This window comes from Pogona vitticeps, chromosome 5 (assembly GCF_051106095.1).
Source record: "Pogona vitticeps strain Pit_001003342236 chromosome 5, PviZW2.1, whole genome shotgun sequence".
Classification (NCBI taxonomy): domain Eukaryota; kingdom Metazoa; phylum Chordata; class Lepidosauria; order Squamata; family Agamidae; genus Pogona; species Pogona vitticeps.
In genome coordinates, this window is record NC_135787.1 from 173,772,965 (window position 1) to 173,794,137 (window position 21,173).

The 21,173-nt window shown below is 43.3% G+C and overlaps 1 protein-coding gene across 4 annotated transcripts; it reads right to left on the bottom strand.

Moving 5' to 3' along the window:
- Positions 1-1,225: 1,225 nt before the first annotated feature.
- Positions 1,226-15,367, bottom strand: LOC110082681 (protein mono-ADP-ribosyltransferase PARP12). 4 transcript variants are annotated; one of them, XM_072999980.2, is made up of 8 exons: positions 14,536-15,367; positions 10,642-10,841; positions 8,953-9,073; positions 7,482-7,578; positions 5,396-5,477; positions 4,039-4,158; positions 2,538-2,685; positions 1,226-1,677 (listed from the first exon to the last, which is right to left on the bottom strand). In XM_072999980.2, the coding sequence occupies exons 2-8, from the start codon at positions 10,735-10,737 to the stop codon at positions 1,397-1,399; spliced, it is 945 nt and encodes a 314-aa protein (XP_072856081.2). In that variant the 5' UTR covers positions 10,738-10,841; positions 14,536-15,367; the 3' UTR covers positions 1,226-1,396. The 4 variants fall into 4 exon arrangements, with proteins under 4 accessions (XP_072856081.2, XP_020656085.3, XP_020656084.3 ...); XM_020800426.3 differs by having other exon boundaries at positions 2,544-2,689; positions 4,028-4,158; XM_020800425.3 differs by having other exon boundaries at positions 2,538-2,689; positions 4,028-4,158.
- Between the last annotated feature and the right edge of the window lie 5,806 nt (positions 15,368-21,173).

Consider the following 21,173-nt stretch of genomic DNA (forward strand, 5'->3'; position numbering starts at 1 on the left):
ATATCGAGGCCCTAAACCGTTTAGGGCTTTGTACGTAAGCGACAGCACTTTGAAGTCGATGCGGAATCGTATGGGCAGCCAATGCAATGCGGCCAGAGTGGGTGAAATATGTTGGTATTTTTTCACACCACTAAGAAGTCTGGCTGCTGCATTCTGCACCACCTGTAGTTTCCGCAGCAGCCTCAAAGGGAGCCCCACGTAGAGCGCATTACAGTGGTCTAATCTTGAGATTACAAGTGCATGTACCTTTCTAGCCATTGATTAAAGGGAGCACATATGAATTTCCCAGTTGTAGTGATGAGGAAGAGTTCCTCCCCCCTCCCCCCATTGAACTATGGCTTTCAGAATCTGAAAGTTTTTTAAAAAATGTTTTCCCCCCTCCTCACTATGCTGAGGAAGTCTCGCATTCAGATTCTGGCCAGATGAACACTCACTGTGCAGCAGCAAGGGGACTCTTTCCTATTCATTCAGACTATATGAGAGGGTGGGTAATGTGCACCCAGGTTTTGTAGCTCCTACCAATCCCAATTTGTTCTTCCTGTCATGCCACCAAAAAAAGAACACTTCCTTCTTGCCTTATGGGAAGGGTAGGATACCCTGTGACCTGCTCGTCTACAGGGCTCTAAGGTACAGGTGGGCTCACTGGCACCCTCCAGCATCATAGACAACTCTGCAGTTGCTACAAAAGCCGAGGAATTAAACTGGCAATGGCACTTTTCAGCACCATAGACAGCTCCCGCTATTGCTGCCAAATTGTGGAAGTTACAGTGGCAAAAATCTTGGCAGTAGCTACCAAGTTTCATGTGGTGGGAGATTCCATTGTGGGCTTCAAACACCTGGAAGCTGGTCAGCCTTGCAATGTTCTATACCAATTTAACTATATCTATTTGCCTACCACTGAGTAACCGTTATACTGTACGTGCAACTATGCAGCCAACAGCTGATCTTATAGTTAAGAATACTGCAAGCAACTGAATTCCAACGCTACCCCAGGCTCTTCAGGGGGAACTATAGAAGCTGATGGAGAATAATTCTATCAATGGCTGTTCGTCATGATGACTATATATTCCATCAGAAAACTGCTCCAACGCAAGCATGCATACTCACAGACATTGCTCAAGATTTCATGTATACGACTGAATAATGAAAGCTAAACGAGGTATTTATTGTAAAGTTTATTTTGGGGGGAGGGGGGAATGCAGTGAATTTCAGCTGAAACAGATGATAAAACAATAACTGCTATCCAGTAAGGATTTGGGCTGTCCACTCTGTAGTATTTCATGTCTATAAGTTCCAAATGTATAAAAACAGTCACAGCAGTCTTTTAAATAACAAATATTTCAAGTATCATTTTAAAAAGATATGAAAAAAAAAAAACCAGGGAAGATTGTTGCCTTCACATGATCACGCAATAGGACACAGGTTCATATTCAATTATATATGCTGGGTAAATCTGATGTTTCTCAAAGATGACGAAAATGGAAGGGTTCAGAGTATTGTCCACACAGCTGTCATAAAAGCGGTTTCCCTGGTTAGGTCTACAAGGAGGTCGAAGGTAAGTAGCTTTTCCTGGAACATAATCTCCAACCAAAACTCGAGCTACAATCATGGTCTTGGTGCGGGTGTTCGAGTGGCAATATGCATGGGAGTAACTGGCGTCCCTTGCAAAATAGCTTCCTAAAAGAAAAGAGGTTAGTAAGACCTTTGAAATAATGAAGGAAGGGGGATTAAGACAGCTAATATGAATTTGGCCTATACCTTATTTGTTCCTTTCATATGTCGAGCCAGCATGTCACATTGGGACAGAGAGTTCGACCAGGACACAGGGTTTCAAATCTCTGCTTCGCTGTGGAAGCTCAAAGCCAAAGCAAAGTGTGCTCTTTATATACCTCCCCTATAGCTCTTAAAGCATTCTCTGAGCAGTTTACAATTTAATTATGCAGGCTACATATTGCCCTTCCTCCCCCAAGCAAGCTGGGCACTCAATTTACTGACCTCAGAAGGATGGAAGACTGAGTGAACCTTGAGCCGGCTACCTGGGAATGAACCAAGGTCATGAACAGAGTTTTGTCTGCAGTACATCAGTTTAACCACTGCACCACAAGGCACCATGAGATGCGGGGGGGGGAATGATAAACATCTCACAGGAACACCTTTAACATCTCTCATCTCTAACTGAAACCCCAGTTAGGGATGCCATGAGTCAGAAACCATTTGTGAGCACACAACACTTCTGCTCACTCACTCCTTTGCCCGTTTTGAAAGGTCAGTTTCATTGCCAGAGTTTGGTAGGAAAGTGTCTTCTGGGGCTTGATTGGTGTTTACAAGATTAAATCCCAATGGGGACCTCTTTTTGGGTTAGGAACACACAAGCAACATGAACAGTTTCGTACAAGATTGTGCTTAAGTTATTTGAAACCCCAAATATTTGTGTTTTCTGCAACATGCAGGAGTGACTTAATGCTGTCATGCCCACTGTACAAGATAAAGAGTGCATCACAACTTGTACATCATTCTGCACACACACATCCCCATACCTTTACCATATAGCGTTCCATGAGTTCCGCAGATTCGCCAATCAAAGTTCTGCTCACAGATCTCATGCAGATGGGATGTGCTTGTGCCATGGAACAAGAGCCTTTCAGCCACCTCTTTCCCTCCATTCAACTTTTTCATCTGGTCTCTCTGCCTATAAACAGAAGCAACACCATAAAAAAAGAAGTTCAGACTCAATGAAAGTGAGATAATTTACTTCACCATCCTTTTCCAGCTTTTGGACAAGGATCCAGGACATAGTCTATTTAGACACCTGCTGGCCTGCTTTCATAGAATCATAGACTAACTGAGTTGGAAGGAGCCTATAAATACATCAAGTCCAACCCTCTGCTCAAGGCAAGGATCCATACAACTTTTTCTAGTTTGGGCCAAAATCAACTAGGGCAACAGCTTTGCATGCAGAGGGTCTCATGCTCAACCCATTACACATGGAGTTCAGAAAGCTTTTGGTCTGGAAGACTTGAAAGATGAGACTGAGATGGTCATTTGTGTCTGTGAAATCCAACCGGTAAGGGAACAGCATGTTTATGGCTTGAAGACTAGTCACAAAACTAAGAAGAAATGAGGATGGGTGATCTGTTTATTAGACCACTAAAAATTACAAAAGAAGCTAGCTTCCAATCCATACAGATGTTCCTCAGGCTGGACACCACAGAGCTACTCATGGTGCAAGAAGAAAGCTCCAACATTTTTGGCCATTCGTCTCTCCCAAGCGTTCCAATTCACACCACTAGACGAGCAATCAGAAATCATCACCTTTTGAGCTGAGGCTACAGTCTCCACTTTAAAAACATGCTCTAGGGCAGGCAAGGAATTCTGACCTGGATGTGCGACGAAGATTTTTAGAATTTTTATATTTCTTCTGCACCACACATCACCTGATGAAGATCTGTATGGATCAAAAGCTAGCTTCTGTTTGTAATTTTTTAATAAAGGTATGACCCACCCTCCCCTTTGACTTATGTACAAGCTTTTACATTTTTTGTAGAACTAAAAACTAAGCAAGCTATTTGAAATGACAGGAGGTGAGAAAACCACCTGCTATGATAGCCACATATAATTTACACTTACTTATGCAACTCCCTCTTCTATTGATGGGTAACATATAACTTGTTCTTTCAAGACACAGCTATTCTCTAAATACTTTGCATTACAGCAAGGATAATTCACAACAGGACATAGGTACTAAGATAATCCATCTTCCTTTTTCTTTACTGTGAAAATTGCAGGTAAGCTCAGGGGGAAGGCTGGGTGGGTGGCAGGGGATGTCATCATCCCCGTCAATGAAAGAGTCCTGGGTCTTCAGCCTTGAAAATCTGGTCCAGTTATTTCACTAATTCCCAACTTCAATAGCAGTCAAAAGTGGAGAAAATGAGAGAGAGTGCATGTGCTCCAGGCACTTCTAACAGGACTCAGTTCTAATACCACTCTTCCCATCCCCAAGAGAGAAAGTTAAAAACCAAACACAAACCATTGAAAAACTTGCCAGAGAGATGGGTTCTGAATCCTTTGGATAGTACTGATCACATAACCTTCCATCGTCAACTCAAATACCTCCTTGATTTCATGATGATCCTCAGCAGACTCTGAGACCTTCACCAACTAGACATGAATCAAGAGCTGTTGTGAATGCTTGGTTTTCAGTCTATGGTTATCTTTTATTTTCTTTCATTGATATGCCACTTTTCTGACTAAAACAGAATTGGAAGTGGAATTACAATGAAATCCATATAAAACAAAACAAACCAGGAAGAGAATAGGGTGTTTTTTTTAAAAGGACAAGTCAGCAGCATAACAGAATGGGCCAAATCCTGTTGCTTAGTAGAGTAAATTACTCTAAAGTAGGCCCATGGAATCAATTAGCATTGTAAGTTGCAGTTAGAGTAGGACCATTTCAATAAATTGATTCAATAGTTTATGGAGGAGTTGATTCACCAAATCCCTATTGATTCAATGGGTTTATTCTTGTGTTATTTACTTTACATTTCCCTGCACATTGGGGACTGCCAAAACGTCATTCCTGCACAGACAGCCAGTGTAGTGTAGTGGATAGAGTGTTAGACTAGGATTCAGGAGACCTCGATTCAAACCCCTACCATGCCAAGGAAGCTCATGGGTGGTAGCAATGACAAAGCACTCCTTGAACATTTCAAATGCCTTGAACCCTCATCCATGCCTGCTTTTAGCTGGAAGCAACCAGGCAGCATATCATTATCATCATCATGTGCTGTCAAATCAATTCTGACTTCTGGCAACCTCCTTCAAGGTTTTCCAGGTAGAGAATAATCAGAAGTGGTTTTCCATTCCTTTCTTCTGGAGGCACCCTGGGACTGTTGAGCTTGCCCAAGGCTACACAGGCTGGTTCTACTCACAGGAGGCACAGTGGAGAATTGACTACCAATCTCTAGCTCCACAGCCAGATACTACGTATTCCAACACACCCAGGAACCCAGAATCGGGCCTGTCCAGGCAACTAATGAGTGTGTCCAGGTCTAGTGGCACTACTGTAGGAAATTCAATTCTGCATGCTGATTGAGAATGGTGCTCACTACTATGGAGGGGTTATATTGCCATTTCGCCAGCCGTATTGCCACGAAATAGGCCCGATAATGGGCTCTAAGTAGTGTTCAATCGGACTCCCAGCGGGATTTCCTCCACCTGCGCTGAAGCCATCTCCCATCAATGGAAACCCTTTGGTTCTCACTACCAGGTTCCTGCTCCTCTGCCTGCACCAGTAGTTGAATGGCAACCTTTCCGCTTGTGTTTGGGAACATGAATTTGAGTTGCCAGGGGAAGCAGCTCCTTTGCACATGTTAAGCTGAAAGGGAACACCGAATACCTTATAGCCTATATCAGGCAATGCTGTTTGGTCCCAGTTTGAAGGAAACTCATGGAAGGGGAAAGAAGATTCAAAGGGTCTGCTGAAAACAGAAGACAAAAACCACAGTAACCCAGTGGCTCATACGTACAAAGCTTATTCTCAAAACACCCGAAGTTTACTAAAGAATATGTTGATTCCAATCAAGGTTGTGAAGAAGCTGGAGCAGCCTGTGGTCTAAGAGGATAAAGGTACCTCACCCCAGAGTTTTAGACCACAAGCTGCTTATGTAAAAGGTAACCATTTAATTCTATCATATATGTTAGTTCTTTCCATCCTATCAAGTCATCTCAAAGATCACTCTGAGATGCTAATTGTTGTAAGCCTTTTTTTAAGGAGAAAGGCAGGTTAAAATATTTTAAATAATATTAGAAACTTAGACTGGAAATCATCTTAGTCTGCATTTTTTGTCTGAAAAATCAGATTTGAAGAAGAAAATTATTATGATATCTCCTCTAATTACAAAACAAAGATAATTTGGAAATAATGGAGATGAGAAAGCCTCCTACCATAACAATCATTCACAATCAGCACTTGAAAAACTCCACCTTCTAATGATGGGTTATCTCTAATACACTGTATGGTTCTCAGATTTAAATGGCATGGGTGAGCAGCTTAATCTCCACAGTCCAGTGCTGAACCTGTGTTTTGTTTCTTCTGTATTTCAGGTAGGTGTAAGAGAGGAAGGGGCAGGACAATGTTTCTCCAATGCAAGTGGAAACCTTATGTTTTATTTGGTTCTGATCGGGGGCCAAGGAAATCCTCAACAAGGAGCTGTGGTTGAGGTTTAAGTTGACAAACAGAGCAGTTGGCAAGACGGGAGCTTCTCCTTCCCTTGGAACAAGAATTAAACTCTTCTCGCTTTGATTTATGTCAACACATGTGATAAATGTCAACACGTGCACAGGAAGGCAAATCTTAGAATCATAGAATTACAATGTTGGAAGGGGCCTATAAGGCCCTTCAGTCCAATGCCCTACTCAGTGCAGGAATACAAATCAAAGGATATTTGCCAGGTGGTTGTCTAAATTTCTCTCGAAGGCCTCCAGTGTTGGAGCACTCACCACCTCTCGAGGTAATTGGTTCCATTGCTGTACTGCTCTATCAGTTAGGAAGTTTTTCCTGATATTCAACCAAAATCTGACTTCCTGTAACTTGAACCCATTGTTGCGTGTCCTGCACTCTGGGATGATCGAGAACAGATCTTGCCCTTCCTCTGTATGACAGCCTTTCAAATATTTGAAAAGTGTTATCATATCTCACCTCAGTTTTCATTTCTCAAGGCTAAACATGTGAAGTTCTTTTAGTATTTCCTTATAGGGCTTGGTTTCCAGTCCCCTGATCATCCTTGTTGCTCTCCTCTGAACCTGTTCTAATTTGTCTGCATCCTTGCAGTGCTACTCTCTGTTTGTACCTTTCCCTGTATTTTGTTTTAGAGCCTTGTAGATCTTGTCTCCAGAACCTTCTCTGAGCCCTGAATCCTTGTACAAGAGGAAAACTTTGAAAAATACAACTATCTTAAGATTTGGAATATAAAAAGATGCCTCCAGACATACTAGCTCAAAGAAAGGACTGGAATATCCCTACAAATGCAACATTTGAAATTTCTCCTTTTATACTACAGATCCCACCATCCACTCATCAGCATGGCCAGTGCTGTGTGCCTGTGCCAATGCAGCCTCTGCATTCAGGCTTGCTATGGAAACAATATACGTAGTTCCCTGAATAGTAGCAAAATGGTCCATTTCTTTTCCATACATCATGTGCATACATGGATTTGGGTTTGGGTTCCTCTGTTCACTTTAACACAAATTCTTTCCACCTTTTGGTTTCAGTATAGAGTACTCAAGGCTCCTTAAAACAAAAAATAAAACCAAGTACAAAAATAACAAAATTAAAGAAGATATCTATATGCCTACATATAGATACCCACACCTCCTCCAGCAGTTGACCACTCAATGGCCACCTACCCACAATAATACTGCAGATAACCAAACCAGGGTCAGAACAGCACAAGAACATTTAGAGCAGAAAAAATGTCCAATACCACTTGTCATTTTGCTGGCTACCTCCAAAGAACACAAGTCTGGGCCACCTGCAGACTCTTCTTTTCGTCTGGTAGTAGACATTTCTCTGAACCATCTCTAGAGGAAAACAGCAACGCTCAGGGTTAAATGGTTCATCAACATCAGTTGGCAACAAATTAGGCATCACCTCAACTTAGACACAGAGCAGAGAATGGACCAATTGCTTTTTTGAACATTTTTAACTCCAGTGTGGGACGTGGTGGCGCTGTGGCCTAAACCGCGGAAGCCTTTGTGTGCTGCAGGGTTAGAAGACCAGCAGTCGTAAGATCGAGTCCACGCGACGGAGTGAGCTCCCGTTGCCTGTCCCAGCTCCTCGCCAACCTAGCAGTTCGAAAGCATGTAAATACGAGTAGATAAATAGGTACCACCTGGGTGGGAAGGTGAACAGCATTCCGTGTATAGCTGTGCTGGCCACGTGACAACAGAAACTGTCTGCGGACAAACGCTGGCTATATGGCTTGGAAACGGGGATGAGCACTGCCCCCTAGAGTCGAACACGACTGACTAAAATGTCAAGGAGAACCTTTACCTTTTTAACTCCAATAATCACACAGCCTATTGACCAGTTATTATCCTGGCTTTGGGGATGCTGGAAATTCAGATACAGAACACCACGGAAAATTACAGAGTGTTCATGCAATCTGTTCTGCTTTTAATAGAACAGTTCTCCTAATTTTATTCATATACTTGTAAAATAGCCATAGAAACAAGCATCAGAAATATCTGAGATATGCCAAATGTGTCACCAACACATAAAAGCAAATAGTAGTTTAATAGTGAATGCTATACATAGCTTGGTTAGTGGTACCTTCTAGTGGCCAGTTCTACTAACTTCATCTTTAGAAATATATATGTTTCTAGCATTTTTCTTTTAATACTTTTTAATTTTTTCAGACAGTAGATAAGCGAACCAGTGGATACTGATCCTGCAGATGATGGAGTTCCACTGATGGCTCCATCCCTCACACCATACAGATCTACATAGGGTCAAGGCCTCCTTTTAAAAACCCATAGTTTTCATTTTGCCCACTAGCTTGTTCTCAAACGAAGGAAATAAGGGCCAAATATTTACTCTTGACAAAGCTGGTTTCCATAGTGGGTAAGAAAATAACTACAAAACTGGTTTTCATGGATTACGTTTCACACAGAGAGTTGTAAATGACACTCCCCAGTCATTGCTTTTTGTGCCGTTCTCTTCAAGATATGATTTGAGGCATTTTAATGCTGCTGTTGGATTTAAGGCTAGTTTCTGAAGCGTGTAAAAGCCTGGGAATGATTGAAGTCTTCCAGGGCTACTCTAGTCTTTAAAGTAAAAGCTTCCCATTGGCCTATTTTGTAACGCTTTTTGCTTCCTGATGTGGGTGGCAGGCAGACTGTTGATGAAGAGTTGTTCTTTATTGTCAATCCCTTTGGAGGAATAACAAAAATTACCTTGGAAGTTTAGTTCATACAGCTGAGTGCCAGCGTGGAAGAATACGATGCCTTTTTGGTCAGCCAGGAAAGCAGCCTCCAACTCTGAGGAGGATATCATAGCAGCAACATGCTGTGAGTTCTGCAGAAATGCCATGGGGAGGGAGGACAACAATAAAAGGGGTGTGTCTGGTATTTTGGCTTCTGCAGAGTTTCAGAACAGCTACCCATGTCTTTTAATTTCTTCTAGAATCATAGTTTTTACAACAGACAAAATCTATCAATGTAGCTCTGCTCTTCTGTCTGTTCCATCTCTGTTTGCAAGTGGGCTGGCCTACCAGCCTTTCCACCTTTCTCATCTTCCCTTCCTTTCTCCACCTTTCTCTCCCTCAGCAGGTCAGTGTTTTACCTTCCTAGCTGACGAGCCCCATGTAGTTCTGAGTACTGCAGCTTGTTTGGAAGTTTTTGCTAACAAGAATGCTACCTGTCCACCTGAATCAAAGGTGGCTTTGGGCTTGTCCTTCGCTCTGCTTCTCACATAGTAAAAGGAGCAGGTCCTGGAGGCAGGTAACAGGCTTACATACGTTTTATTTTTAAAAGGGGGTCAAACTAGACAAAATGCATTGCCTCCCCTTTTGTTTTTGTCTGTTTCTCACAACACGTTTTTCACCACTTGCATATCTTGCATTTAGCATTCTTTGTTTTGTGATTAACAAAACTTGTGGCTAACAAGTTCAGAGGAGGGCAGCAAGGATTACTAGGGGACTGGAAACAAGGACCAGGGCAGATTTAGCCCTGCTCATATGCTTACACTTGAAAAGATAGAAAACAAATAGGAAAAGACTCCTAAACATCTCCTGTTGTTCTACTTGTTGTAGAATAATGCTGCTAGAGATGGGCATGACTTAAGTCATGCTGCATTGTATGACCACAGCTGCTTCACATTCCCTCCCCCTCCCCAAGCTGGTTATCCCACTCACAAGCCTCTGAACACCTCCCAGGTTGTCCTCCTTCTCCACTGCTCAGTCCAGGCAGGAGCTTGGGCTGCCCTTTCCCACCTCCTCCAGCAGCCAACCACTCAGATGGGGAGGCGGGGCAGGGATTCACCCTGTGCAGCCATTCAGTGGTCAGCTGCCAGAAGAAGTGAGGAAGGGAAGTTTAGGCTGCTGCCTACAATGGGCAGCTGGTGAAGGAAGTTGACCTGGATGGTGCACAAAGGCTTGTGAGTTGGGCAGCCAGTCAAGGGTTGGCAGAGGGAATGCACACCAGCTGTGGTGCCATGCAATGCAGGTCGTGCAATGTGGCACAACTTAAGTCATGTCCATCTCTAAAAACTATCTATGACTACACCCATCAAGCCCTCCACACATGGATAGAAAAAGTTTAAACCTTCCTTTTCTCACTTAAACCCTTCCTCCAATGCATAAGGCAAAAACGATTCCACCAACCCGATAGCAAAGAACATCCCCCCTGCTTTTTGGTCTTCCCATGGCAAGATGAATTTCATGGGTTGGGGGTAATGGACATGGGGGGAAATTGAACTTCTCTTGCCTAGATCAGACCTACATATGCTTACTTTGAAGACACAAACAAAGACAAATTTAGCTGTGTGCTGTTTATATAATGCATCAGGTAGTTCAGCTTTTGTTGATTGTATTGTGGTTTTGACCGCTCACAGCTGATGATTGAATAACAGCAAGGATCGCTTACCTTTTTGCCATATTCAATCCACTTTCCTTTTTCATCCAACCAATACCAGACAAACTCTACTCTGACAATGGAGTCCAAGAGCATGACCACGGACATAGAGCGATGGTCAGATGTCCATTCTAGCCCCAGTCATCTTTGGAAGATTTCTTGAACTTCAGAAAGTGTTTGGCGGAGGAGAACCCAGGAAACAATGAGTCAACCTGAAGTGACAAATTAGACATTGATTCTCCTCTAACTAAGCAATTCTCTTACTTAGACAACTGTCTTACACACCCATTTATACTCTTTCTTCATCTCAACCCGTACTCTCTCGTCTGGGGATGAACAACTTATGGTCCTCCAGATGTTGTTGCTTTGCAGCTCCCATCGGTCCTAGTCAGCCTTGCCAGTGATGAAGGAAGATAGAAGTTGCATGTGTTGGAGGACAACTGTTGTCCACCACTGTTCTAAAGTACTGGAAGGCCACTGATGACTTTACCTTCCCATTCTACCCCCACTAATTATCTTCAACTAGTATGTTTGGAACTAGGACAATTCAGCAACATCTGGAGCAGAGCTTTCCAACCTTGGGTCCCCAGATGTTCTTGGATTAAAACTTCTAGAAATCCTGTCCAGCACAGCTGTTGGAGAATGCTTCTATGAGTTTTGGTCCAAGAACATGTGGGGACCCAAGGTTGGGAACCATTGATCTGGAAGGTCATAACTTCTTCACTGAGAGGCCATCACAACTGAGAGATCTCTAAGATGTCAGATTATTGTTTCTTCAATCTCTTGCTGCTTTTTGGAGTCCAAAAAGCATGGGTCTCCCCCTCCAGTTTAGGTGAGGGAATATCTTGGGAAAGAAGCATTGCATAGATCAGAAGACACAGAATAACAACATTTTTGCAGGCTAACTATGGAGTTTCCCAGTATCACACTGTGTTGCAGAATTCATGCAGAAATAGGAAGGTATTTTATGACATTATCTCCTGAAGAGCTGCAAACACCGCCTGCAAGTTTCAGCCACTTGCCCTATAGTTCTTTTCTTCTTCTTTTTAGCAGACAGAAATTGTTCTAACAAATCTATTGCTTTTTGCCTTTGGGCTACTTTTCACTGTTGTAGCCAATGAAATGTACTGAATTTTTTAAAAAAATGCTCCATGCCATTTTTCAGTGAAACATGATTACAAGAAGCAGATATGACAAGCTGTGATTATCAGAAGACCGCCCCCATTCAGGGAAGACACTAGAATTCCTATTGGGTTCAGAAAATGCAAGATGTGTAGATTAATCTGTAACATTAGCCCCAACCTGAACCCTCTTGATAACATTTAATACACTCGAATTCTCATGGGGTCAGAAAATACCACAAAAATGATTGAGTCCAATTAATTTTCATCTTATTTAAGATGAAAATTAATTGGACTCCAGGCAGGAGGATGAGAACTGGGACATATCCCCTTCATTACAAGTCCAATTTCATCAAGGCAGTGCCAGGTGGAACAATAGGATTTGGTACAGCCAAAACCAAGCAATCAGATTCATGACACCAGGGATCAGTAGAAGACAGAGTCAATTTTGGAAAAGATCTGTTGACATCAATAGGACACAAGCCAATCATGACTAACTGTAGTCTCGTTTATTTTTATGGGTCTGCTTCAAGTATGACTTCATCTGGATTCAACCTAGGGATTTGATAGGACACTGAGCAAACATCAATTGCTTTTTAATTGCATTTTTAAAAGTTCTCATTATGTACATATTTATAACAACAGTAATTTGTCCTCAAGCCAATGCCAACTTAAGGCAACCCTCCTAGGATCTTCTAGATATAACATATTCAAAAATGGTTTACCAATCCTCTCCATCTGGTAGAACTCTGCAACCATGAGGCCCCCACCACCAACATGTAGTCTGGAGAATCCCACCTGGCCCCTCTCCAAAGAGACACAGTGGGGTTTTGAGCTCCTAGTCCCTGGTGTTCTAACCCAGTGAACTATACCATACTACAAAGTTCTAATAAATACAGGACACCCAGGAAATTACACCTATTTTAGGAAAATGAGCTATCCAGTTTTGGATTAAGACCTTTAATCTGTTGCAAATGTGTGTAGACTTTGCCTCTTTTTCAAGCAGTTTCTGTTTCTATGAAATTCTTACTTTCCGCAGTGCTTCTCAAACATTGGAAGCAGCCCCCCTTTGTAAACTACCTCATTCCCTACTTTCCTCTCAACAACAAGAAAACTAAGAATGAATACTGAACAAGATTTTTCTTCAGACAATATATGAATATAGGTCTCTCGCTCTCTCTTTCTCTCTCATTCCCTCCATTTCCCAGTTAAGATTCAGCATTCCATTGTGTGTGCAGCCGGAATGGGTCCACTCACACATAACAGGGAGCTATTAATAGGAACTCCAGAGTCTGCAGAATAGGAACAAACAAACAAACAAAAACCAAATAGGACAAAAACCCAGCCACAAGGACCAGGGATCATTGCACAAAAAAGATCAGCTAAAGACACCCATCAATCACAGCGACAGATAATCTCTCCCCCCTTATCACAATACATCCACAACAAAAACAGGCTGATCGCCATCATCACCCTATCTCCTGAAAAGACAAAAGGTGTTCCCACAGCTATAAATACTCAACTATCCAACAAACAGCACCAGAGCATGAACAGAGTTCCTACTCCAGTCCTCTGAAGATGCCGGCCACAGAGACTGGCGAAACATCAGGAAGAACAACCTTCAGAACACGGCCAAAGAGCCTGAAAAAAACCACAACAACCATCAGGACAAAAACTCTTGAAGTGGGAAACTCCGGAAGAGCCCTAAGAAGTCTTGCTATATTAAATGGGCACAGAATGTTGATGACTTCATGAAAGGGGGAAGGGGACTCACTAAATGGAAGTATGTGGCTGGAATCTTGAACAAACAGCACTCCACAGTGCAAGATTTTGTCACGGGTCTCACTTGGAGCAGCAGAGATTATCTGAAAAGAATTTAAGGATGCTAGAGAGCACAAATAGACCACTTGTGGTCCTTCAGACATTTCAGGATTACGCCTCCTATTAGCTCTATCCACGAAAAACAATGGTGAAGCTTGACGGGAGTTGTAATCCAACAAATTGGGAAGACTAGAAGTTGTGAACACCTGATAGAGAGCAAAGAAACATCTTAAAGGGGCCACAGGACAGCAAACACATGTAGTCAGACAGAGAAAGGCCTCAAATTAAAAGCTAGTCATGGACTAGAACCTCAGTCAGAATCTTCTTGCTTTCTATAGTGACTGTATATTAAAATATCCCCAAATTGTGGAAATCTGTTTGTTTCCCTTCATGGGTTCCAGCAGAAAAGGTACCACCTGAAAGCCTGAGAAGAGGATTGCCTTTGTTTAAAAACCCACTTCGTCTCTTCTGGTAGCACTTCTCTCCCCTCACCCACATACTTTCTTGCCCCCTCAAAGAGAAATTACTCCATTTCTGCACTCTGAAGAACCATACACTCTTTTGTGATGTCAGCTGCCATTACACAATCTTTATTCCAAACTGAAAACAGGTGGCACACCTAGCCGCCATGCTTAACTGGCAGAAACACTTAAATCAACATTCATGATTGTCTTCATTTTCAGGAATGGAAAAAAACTTGAGGACTGGGGAATGGAAAGTAGGAGAAAGTGAACCTGACAGATTTTCTCATCCCTACCTCTTGCACACTTGACACTAACCTCTGAAAAACTAGGAGGTTATCCTGTTTGGACCCTAAGGGCACAACTGTCTCAATAACACATGACTGAAAAACAAAAAAACGAGAAACCCCACTCAACCCTATATTTCCCCCCAAATTCATTTCCTTAGCAAAGCCCCATAACGTAAACAAAGCTCATGGTGGGGCTTTCATTTCTTCACTTACCTTTTAGTGGTCTCTAGAGAAGTCCTGTCATAATTCACATACAAAAGCAACACGGGAGAAATGATTTCACTCATGTAAAAGAATCCTCTTTACTGTCAAACAGCATTCAAAGTCCAACAGCCTACCCAGCTGAGTAAATATCTGAGACAGGGAGTGATTAAAAGTACTGGTTAAAAAGAAATACAAAAAGAGACCAAACTAGTTATTGAATGTGTGAACCTTTGCTAGCAGGTGTAAGCCCCAACAGATGTTTTCGCGATGCAGGCAGCCCAAAACCTACGTTTTCCTTTCCTAGAGTTGGAAATGTCAGGGGGGGAAAGAAAACAAACCACTCAGACCTTGACTTCCCCCTGAACTCCTCTGTATCTAAGTGCTGGACCCCAGCTGACAAAAGCCCCACCTTCCAACCTTGGGTCTGTTCTGGCTGAGCAATTAACTTGGGAGTCACCTGTCTCTGAGTCAAAGCTACACATGTTAACTCTTTCCAACACCTTTCCCTGAACTTGGCCAACCTGAATATATGAGTTAGTCCCACGAGGGAGGACTGCTATTTCTTTCAGTTGCATTTTCTTTACTTCCATATTGACACTTCAGATTTAAAAATGTATCAACACTCCTTCCTTGGAAAGGAGTGTCCGGGAAACTGTAGTTCAGAGCTGGAGGAAAAACAATAATCGAGGCCATCCTGAGACATTTTGACACCTGAGGTAAACACAATGGTGTCCCTTCCAGCCAATGCACAGAAGACAATTGGACTTGCTAATGGAAATTGCTTCAGCTTTGGCAATAAGGAAGGGTCCCCTACCACACCTGGGAGCAGCAAGTAGAGTAGCTGGTAGCCAAACTATGGGGAAGCACCTCCCTGCCCTGATACCTATGTATGATCATTGGCAAGGGCAGGACACAGCAGCCCCCTGGCATCTAGTGTCTGAGATAGTTGCCTCACTCTGACTAATGGCAGGGCCAGCACCATGCTGTTTAACAGAGAATTCTACACAGCAGTGTTCTCCAACAGATCACTGTTGGCCCCCACAGATCTGTGAATTAGACTAAAAGCAGCACAGTCTGTTGTGAGAGCATGGAAGTTGTAGTCTGATACCTCTGGAGGCCATGACGTTTGTGGGAGGCTACTCTAATACCCTCCCCAATCCACAGTCTCTGGCCCAAAAGAAGCCACTATGATGACAACAGTAAAACATCCTGGTATAAGCAAGTGCACCTACAAAGACTCACTTCTCCAGTTCTGAGCTTTAGAGAGTCAAAACAGCAGTTCCTTCCTGCAAGCTTGAGGAAACTTGAGGAAATCCAAGGGTGTATAGAAGATTCCCCACCTCGAGCTTTGTGGAAAAATTAAGGAGAGGTTCCGAAAAACAGCCTCATGAGGACAGAGCATGTGCAATGAACACAGAATGCCAAAAGAGAAGGGGATATAATTTGGAGATGTGCAAAGCTGTCCTTTTTGAGGAATTCTGGGAGCTTTAGTCCATAAACACAGTTCTGGACACCTCTATACAGTTCATCTCACCATAGTGGGGAAGACTGGGCCAGAGACTTCTGTGGCCTCTGAGTCTGATGTCCAGGTACAAAAGTGAATGGACAAGTTCAAGACCCCTGATCTCCACCTTGAGAAGTGATCTTGATCATTCTCTCTCATTCTCTCCCTACTGGGCACAGCGACATAGACATGGTCTCCAGCATCTGTGGGTTGTTATCTTTAAATTGGATGTGGAGTGGACAGCCCTTTGAACAGAGGAGGCCTTCAAATACAGGACCATGCTCTGTAATGCAACGCTCAAGGCCTAACATACTACGACACCCTACATAATGATTTCCTTTGGCCCTTGGTTTTTTCAGAGTCACTTTCCTTCCAAAAAAAGGAGAAGTCATCCACTGGCTGAGATCTTCCTGGTGGACCTGGCCTGTGCAGCAAGGATGATGTCATCAGCTGCAAGCCACGCTGCAGCCATCTCGGGGCAATGAAAAACTTATTGGAGCCCCTCAGCTTTCAGGAATCCTTGGAGATTCCTGCCTTTGGGAGATTCCCGCCGTTGGGGGCCATGGAACTGGGTGGGGAGGGAGAGATGATTTAAAGCAGGAAGACCAGCCTCGTTAGTCCCAACCCTGCCATCTAAAGAATAAGTTAAAGAACCATTAGTGAAGGAGTGGGAGGTAATTGTTCCTGTGAAGAAATGCAAATACTAAGGTCTAAAACACTCTTTCCCTCTTGAGTTTGGAGGCACAGCTGAGGGGATTGGTGCCAGCTGTGAGGAGTGCACCCGCCATATCTCAAGATGAAACTGGCCAGGGTCACTTTGACCAGATCCAAACGGCTAATTAGCTTCAACCGCTCTCTTTCTTGGAGCCATGCAAGACTGCTTGCATTCTAGAGCAGTGGTTCCCAACTTTGGGTAGCCCAGGTTTTCTTAGACTGCAACTCCCAGAAATTCCATCCAGCACAGCTGGTGGTGAAGACTTCTGGGAATTGCAGTCCAAGAACACCTGGGTTACCCCAAGGCTGGGAACCACTGTCCCAGAAGGTTCTGAGAAAACTGGGTTGGGATTGGCTGATGGGTGTCTTCACTGAGGGTCAACGTAAATAAGCGGAGCAGAGCAAGGGAAAGATGGGCTTTGTGTTTTGGAATGTTAGCAGATTCATAAACCCTTGAGAATTACATGCCTTGAGAATTATTTTTACTTAGTATTACACTAGATGTTATAGATGAGGGAAAATAGCTATTTAGTAATTATGATACTAACAGCATCCAGAATTCTCTATGCCAAATATTGGGAAGACTTTGAGATTCCAACAAAAGAAGAATTGATGGAAAAAATAATGAGCATGGTAGATATAGATAAATTCTCAGACTTCTAGAACAAAACACAAAACAAACACAAAATGAGAAATAGGAGACATAGGAGAAGGCTAGAGCGTAGGTGGAGGAAGAACCCGACGGATTACAATTGGACAGCTGTCAGGGTCGCAACTAACCTTTACCTGACTAAGGTAAAGGCTGCATGTAGATCATTCTTCGCTAACCGGATAAGCGAAGCGTCCAACCAGCAGGCGGAGTTATTCCGTATAGTGCGCGACCTATCTGGAACTGGTTCAGGTGATAGGCCTCCCCCTAGTTTTTCCCCTGACCGGTTTGCAGCCTTTTTAAAATCTAAAGTGGAGGCCATCCGCCGGGAGCTCTCTCCGTTTTTAAAAACAGTGAGTCAAGCAGAGATGTCCAGCACTCCGTCTTACCCAGTGACTTTCGATTCTTTTCAGCCTGTAACGCCTGATTCCGTCTCCAGGGTGCTTGACCGCTGCCGAGCCACCTCCTCCTCCTTGGACCCTTGCCCGGCCTGGTTAATCAAAGCAGCCAGGCCGATAACAACAGAATGGGCCACTGTAATTATAAATAAGTCTTTCCTTGAGGGTAGATTTCCATCCGTCCTCAAGGAGACACTCATTAGGCCCATAAGAAAGAAACCTAGTTTGGCGGCGGACGAAATTGGCAATTTTAGGCCCGTCGCCAATGTTTCTTTCATGAGCAAAGTGGTTGAGAGGGTGGTCAGCTCCAGGCTCACCTGGACGAAACGGATGCCCTGGATCCATTTCAGTCGGGCTTCAGGCTGCACCACGGTACTGAGACGGCATTGGTCGCCCTGTACGATGACCTGTTGAGGGAGGCCGACAGGGGCAAAATCTCCCTGCTGGTCCTCCTCGACATCTCGGTGGCCTTTGATACCGTCGACCACGGTATCCTCCTGGGGAGGCTCTCTGAGTTGGGAATTGGTGGCTCGGCACTTGCCTGGCTCCGTTCCTTCTTGGGGGACCGTCCCCAGAGAGTTCAGCTTGGGGAGAGCATCTTGGCCCCGTGGAGTCTCAATTGTGGGGTTCCACAGGGGTCGATTATCTCCCCAATGCTGTTTAACATCTATATGAGGCCGCTGGGTGGGGTCATTAGGGGATGTGGGGCTTCGTGTCATCAATATGCCGATGACACCCAGCTCTACATCTCCTTTTCACCAACTGCAGGTGATGCTGTCCTTTCCCTTCAGCGTTGCCTGGGGGCCGTACTGCAATGGATGCAGGAGAACGGACTGAGGCTGAATCCGGATAAGACGGAAGTTCTGAGGGTGGGTGCCCCCGTGGTAGGTGGCTTGGGTGGCTCTCTCACATTTGGGGGGACCACCTTGGCCGCGAAGAGTGGGGTCCGCAGCCTCGGCATATATTTGGACCCGACGCTCACCATGGAAACTCAGGTGGCGTCGGTAGTCCACACCGCATTTTTCCATCTTTGGCGGATTGCCCGGCTGCGACCCTATCTCGACATGGGGGCGCTCACTACCTTGGTGCATGTGCTCGTAATCTCAAGATTAGATTACTGTAACGCGCTCTACGTGGGGCTGCCTTTGAGGCTGACACGGAAACTTCAGGTGGTGCAGAATGCGGCGGCCAGGCTCCTTACAGGAGTGAGAAAATATCAACACATCTCTCCCATGCTGGCCGCATTGCATTGGCTGCCCATCTGTTTCCGTGTCAACTTCAAAGTTTTAATGCTTACTTATAAGGCCCTAAACGGATTAGGACCTCGATATTTGGCGGAACGCCTCCTCCCACCAAGGTCTACCCGGATCACCCGCGCGAGTCAGGAGGTGAGGCTGAGGAGCCTGACGCCGAGAGAGGCCCGGAAGGAGAAGACACGAAACCGGGCCTTCTCGGCGGTGGCTCCTCGCCTCTGGAACAATCTCCCTCCGGCGATTCGCACGGCCCCCACGCTGGGCACCTTTAAAACCCAATTAAAAACATGGCTGTTTATTCAGGCCTTCCCTCCAGCCAACTCTTGATTTTTTTTCTTACGTTTCCTTTTTATCTTTACTGCTGTTCTTGTTTGATTATTATGTATTTGTCTATGTTTTATTATTTGATTTTATATTTGGAAGCCGCCTAGAGTGGTCCGGTGGGCCAGATCGGCGGGGTATAAATTAAATAAATAAATAAATATATAAATATTTTATGTGTGGCTCCAGGCAAATACATAAAATATAGAATATGTAAAATGACTCATAAAAGTGATAAAGAAAGTGATAAAGAAAGTTGAAATATATATATGGATAATTTTATATATAATTTTATATATATATATATGCTGATGATAAACAGATCGATAAAGAAAAAAAGAAAAAAGAATATAATAATAGCAAATATAGTGTCTGGTTAACACTGTACCTCAAATATTTTATTTTTATTTTCATTTTTTTCTTTTTAGCCTGTTTTTTGTTTTATGTTTTTTCCCCTTTCCTCTTTTTTATATATATATTACTTATACTGTTTGAAACCAAATAAACTGAGTTAATTTTAAAAAAAAAGAATTACATGCTCAAGAGTTTGTCTATTATTATTACCATGACATTCCTGTGAAAATTAGTATAAGCTAGATAGCTTTGTTATTTTTCCTGCTGCAGTTTATTCTCAAACTGTTCTGTTTGCAATTTGATTTATTTTTTCCTAAACATATTTTCTTTAATCAGTCTTTTTTCTGGATTTTCCCCCAGTTCCATCTTTTTCCTTGGTTGGAGGCAGTTGTTTGCTTGCTGTTGATCTGTTTGGTTTGTTGTCAGTATATGTACAGTAAAGAAAACAGTATGTACGAGTCAAGCAATTGTAAGTAACACTTTTTATTCTTTCTCCTACAAATGTCTCAGAGTGAGTTACTGAAACTAAGTGTCAGTTAATGAGAAAGGAATGAACTCTGAGGAGCTTGTGGCTATTCTCCTTTGTAAGTCTTTGTATTTCTACTGCATAGCAAAAGGAATCTGACCAGAAATTTAAAATTCCACAGCAGTGATCTCATGCATAACTGCCAGGAGTAAGTTTAATGAGTTTCACTCATAAGCAGAGCTTGAAAACATTGTCTTGTTTCCATTCACCTCTGACAAAATCCCCAGGATATGGCTACTAGCCATGGGGGATTCTGGGAATTAGTCATAAAAACATCCTGGTTCTATATATAACTGTATAGTTCAGTGGGTTGAAGCATCTGGTTGAAGAGACAGGGGGAGGGAGTGCCAATCACTCACTGTGCCCATGGAAAGAGAAAGCAATGAAGATCACCTGGAACATGTGTGGCACATGAAGTGTGCCCTGCCACTTGTGTGGCCTTGGACAAGCTGCAAGGCCACTGACCACCACCAGATGAGGAACTGGTGAACTACTTCTGTGTACTTTACACCTAGAAACCCCAGGGAAGGTTGCCAGAATCCAGCATCAACTTGATAGCCATCCTTATCATCTTCAGCTCTGCTTATATATAGGAGTATTTATACTTGTAGCCCAAATTAGTCTGTTTGTTCCCTCACAAAGCCACTTTCATATTATTAAGTAAACTGTCCAGCTTATCTGCACCTACATCCATATCCAGATACAACTTTTCATGAAGTACAGAACTGTTCCCCCTTCCCTTGATACAAAAGAATGTATTGTGTTTGTGTGCATGCACATGATGGTACGTAATCACATCTTTCTTCCTTATTACTCTCTGTCTTTACTTTCCACAAACTAATATAGAAAGAGCTTTGACATAATCCTCCAAGGCCTTGTTTTCAGATGCTGACAGATAAAGTTGTCCAGGAAAAAAGATTACTAAACA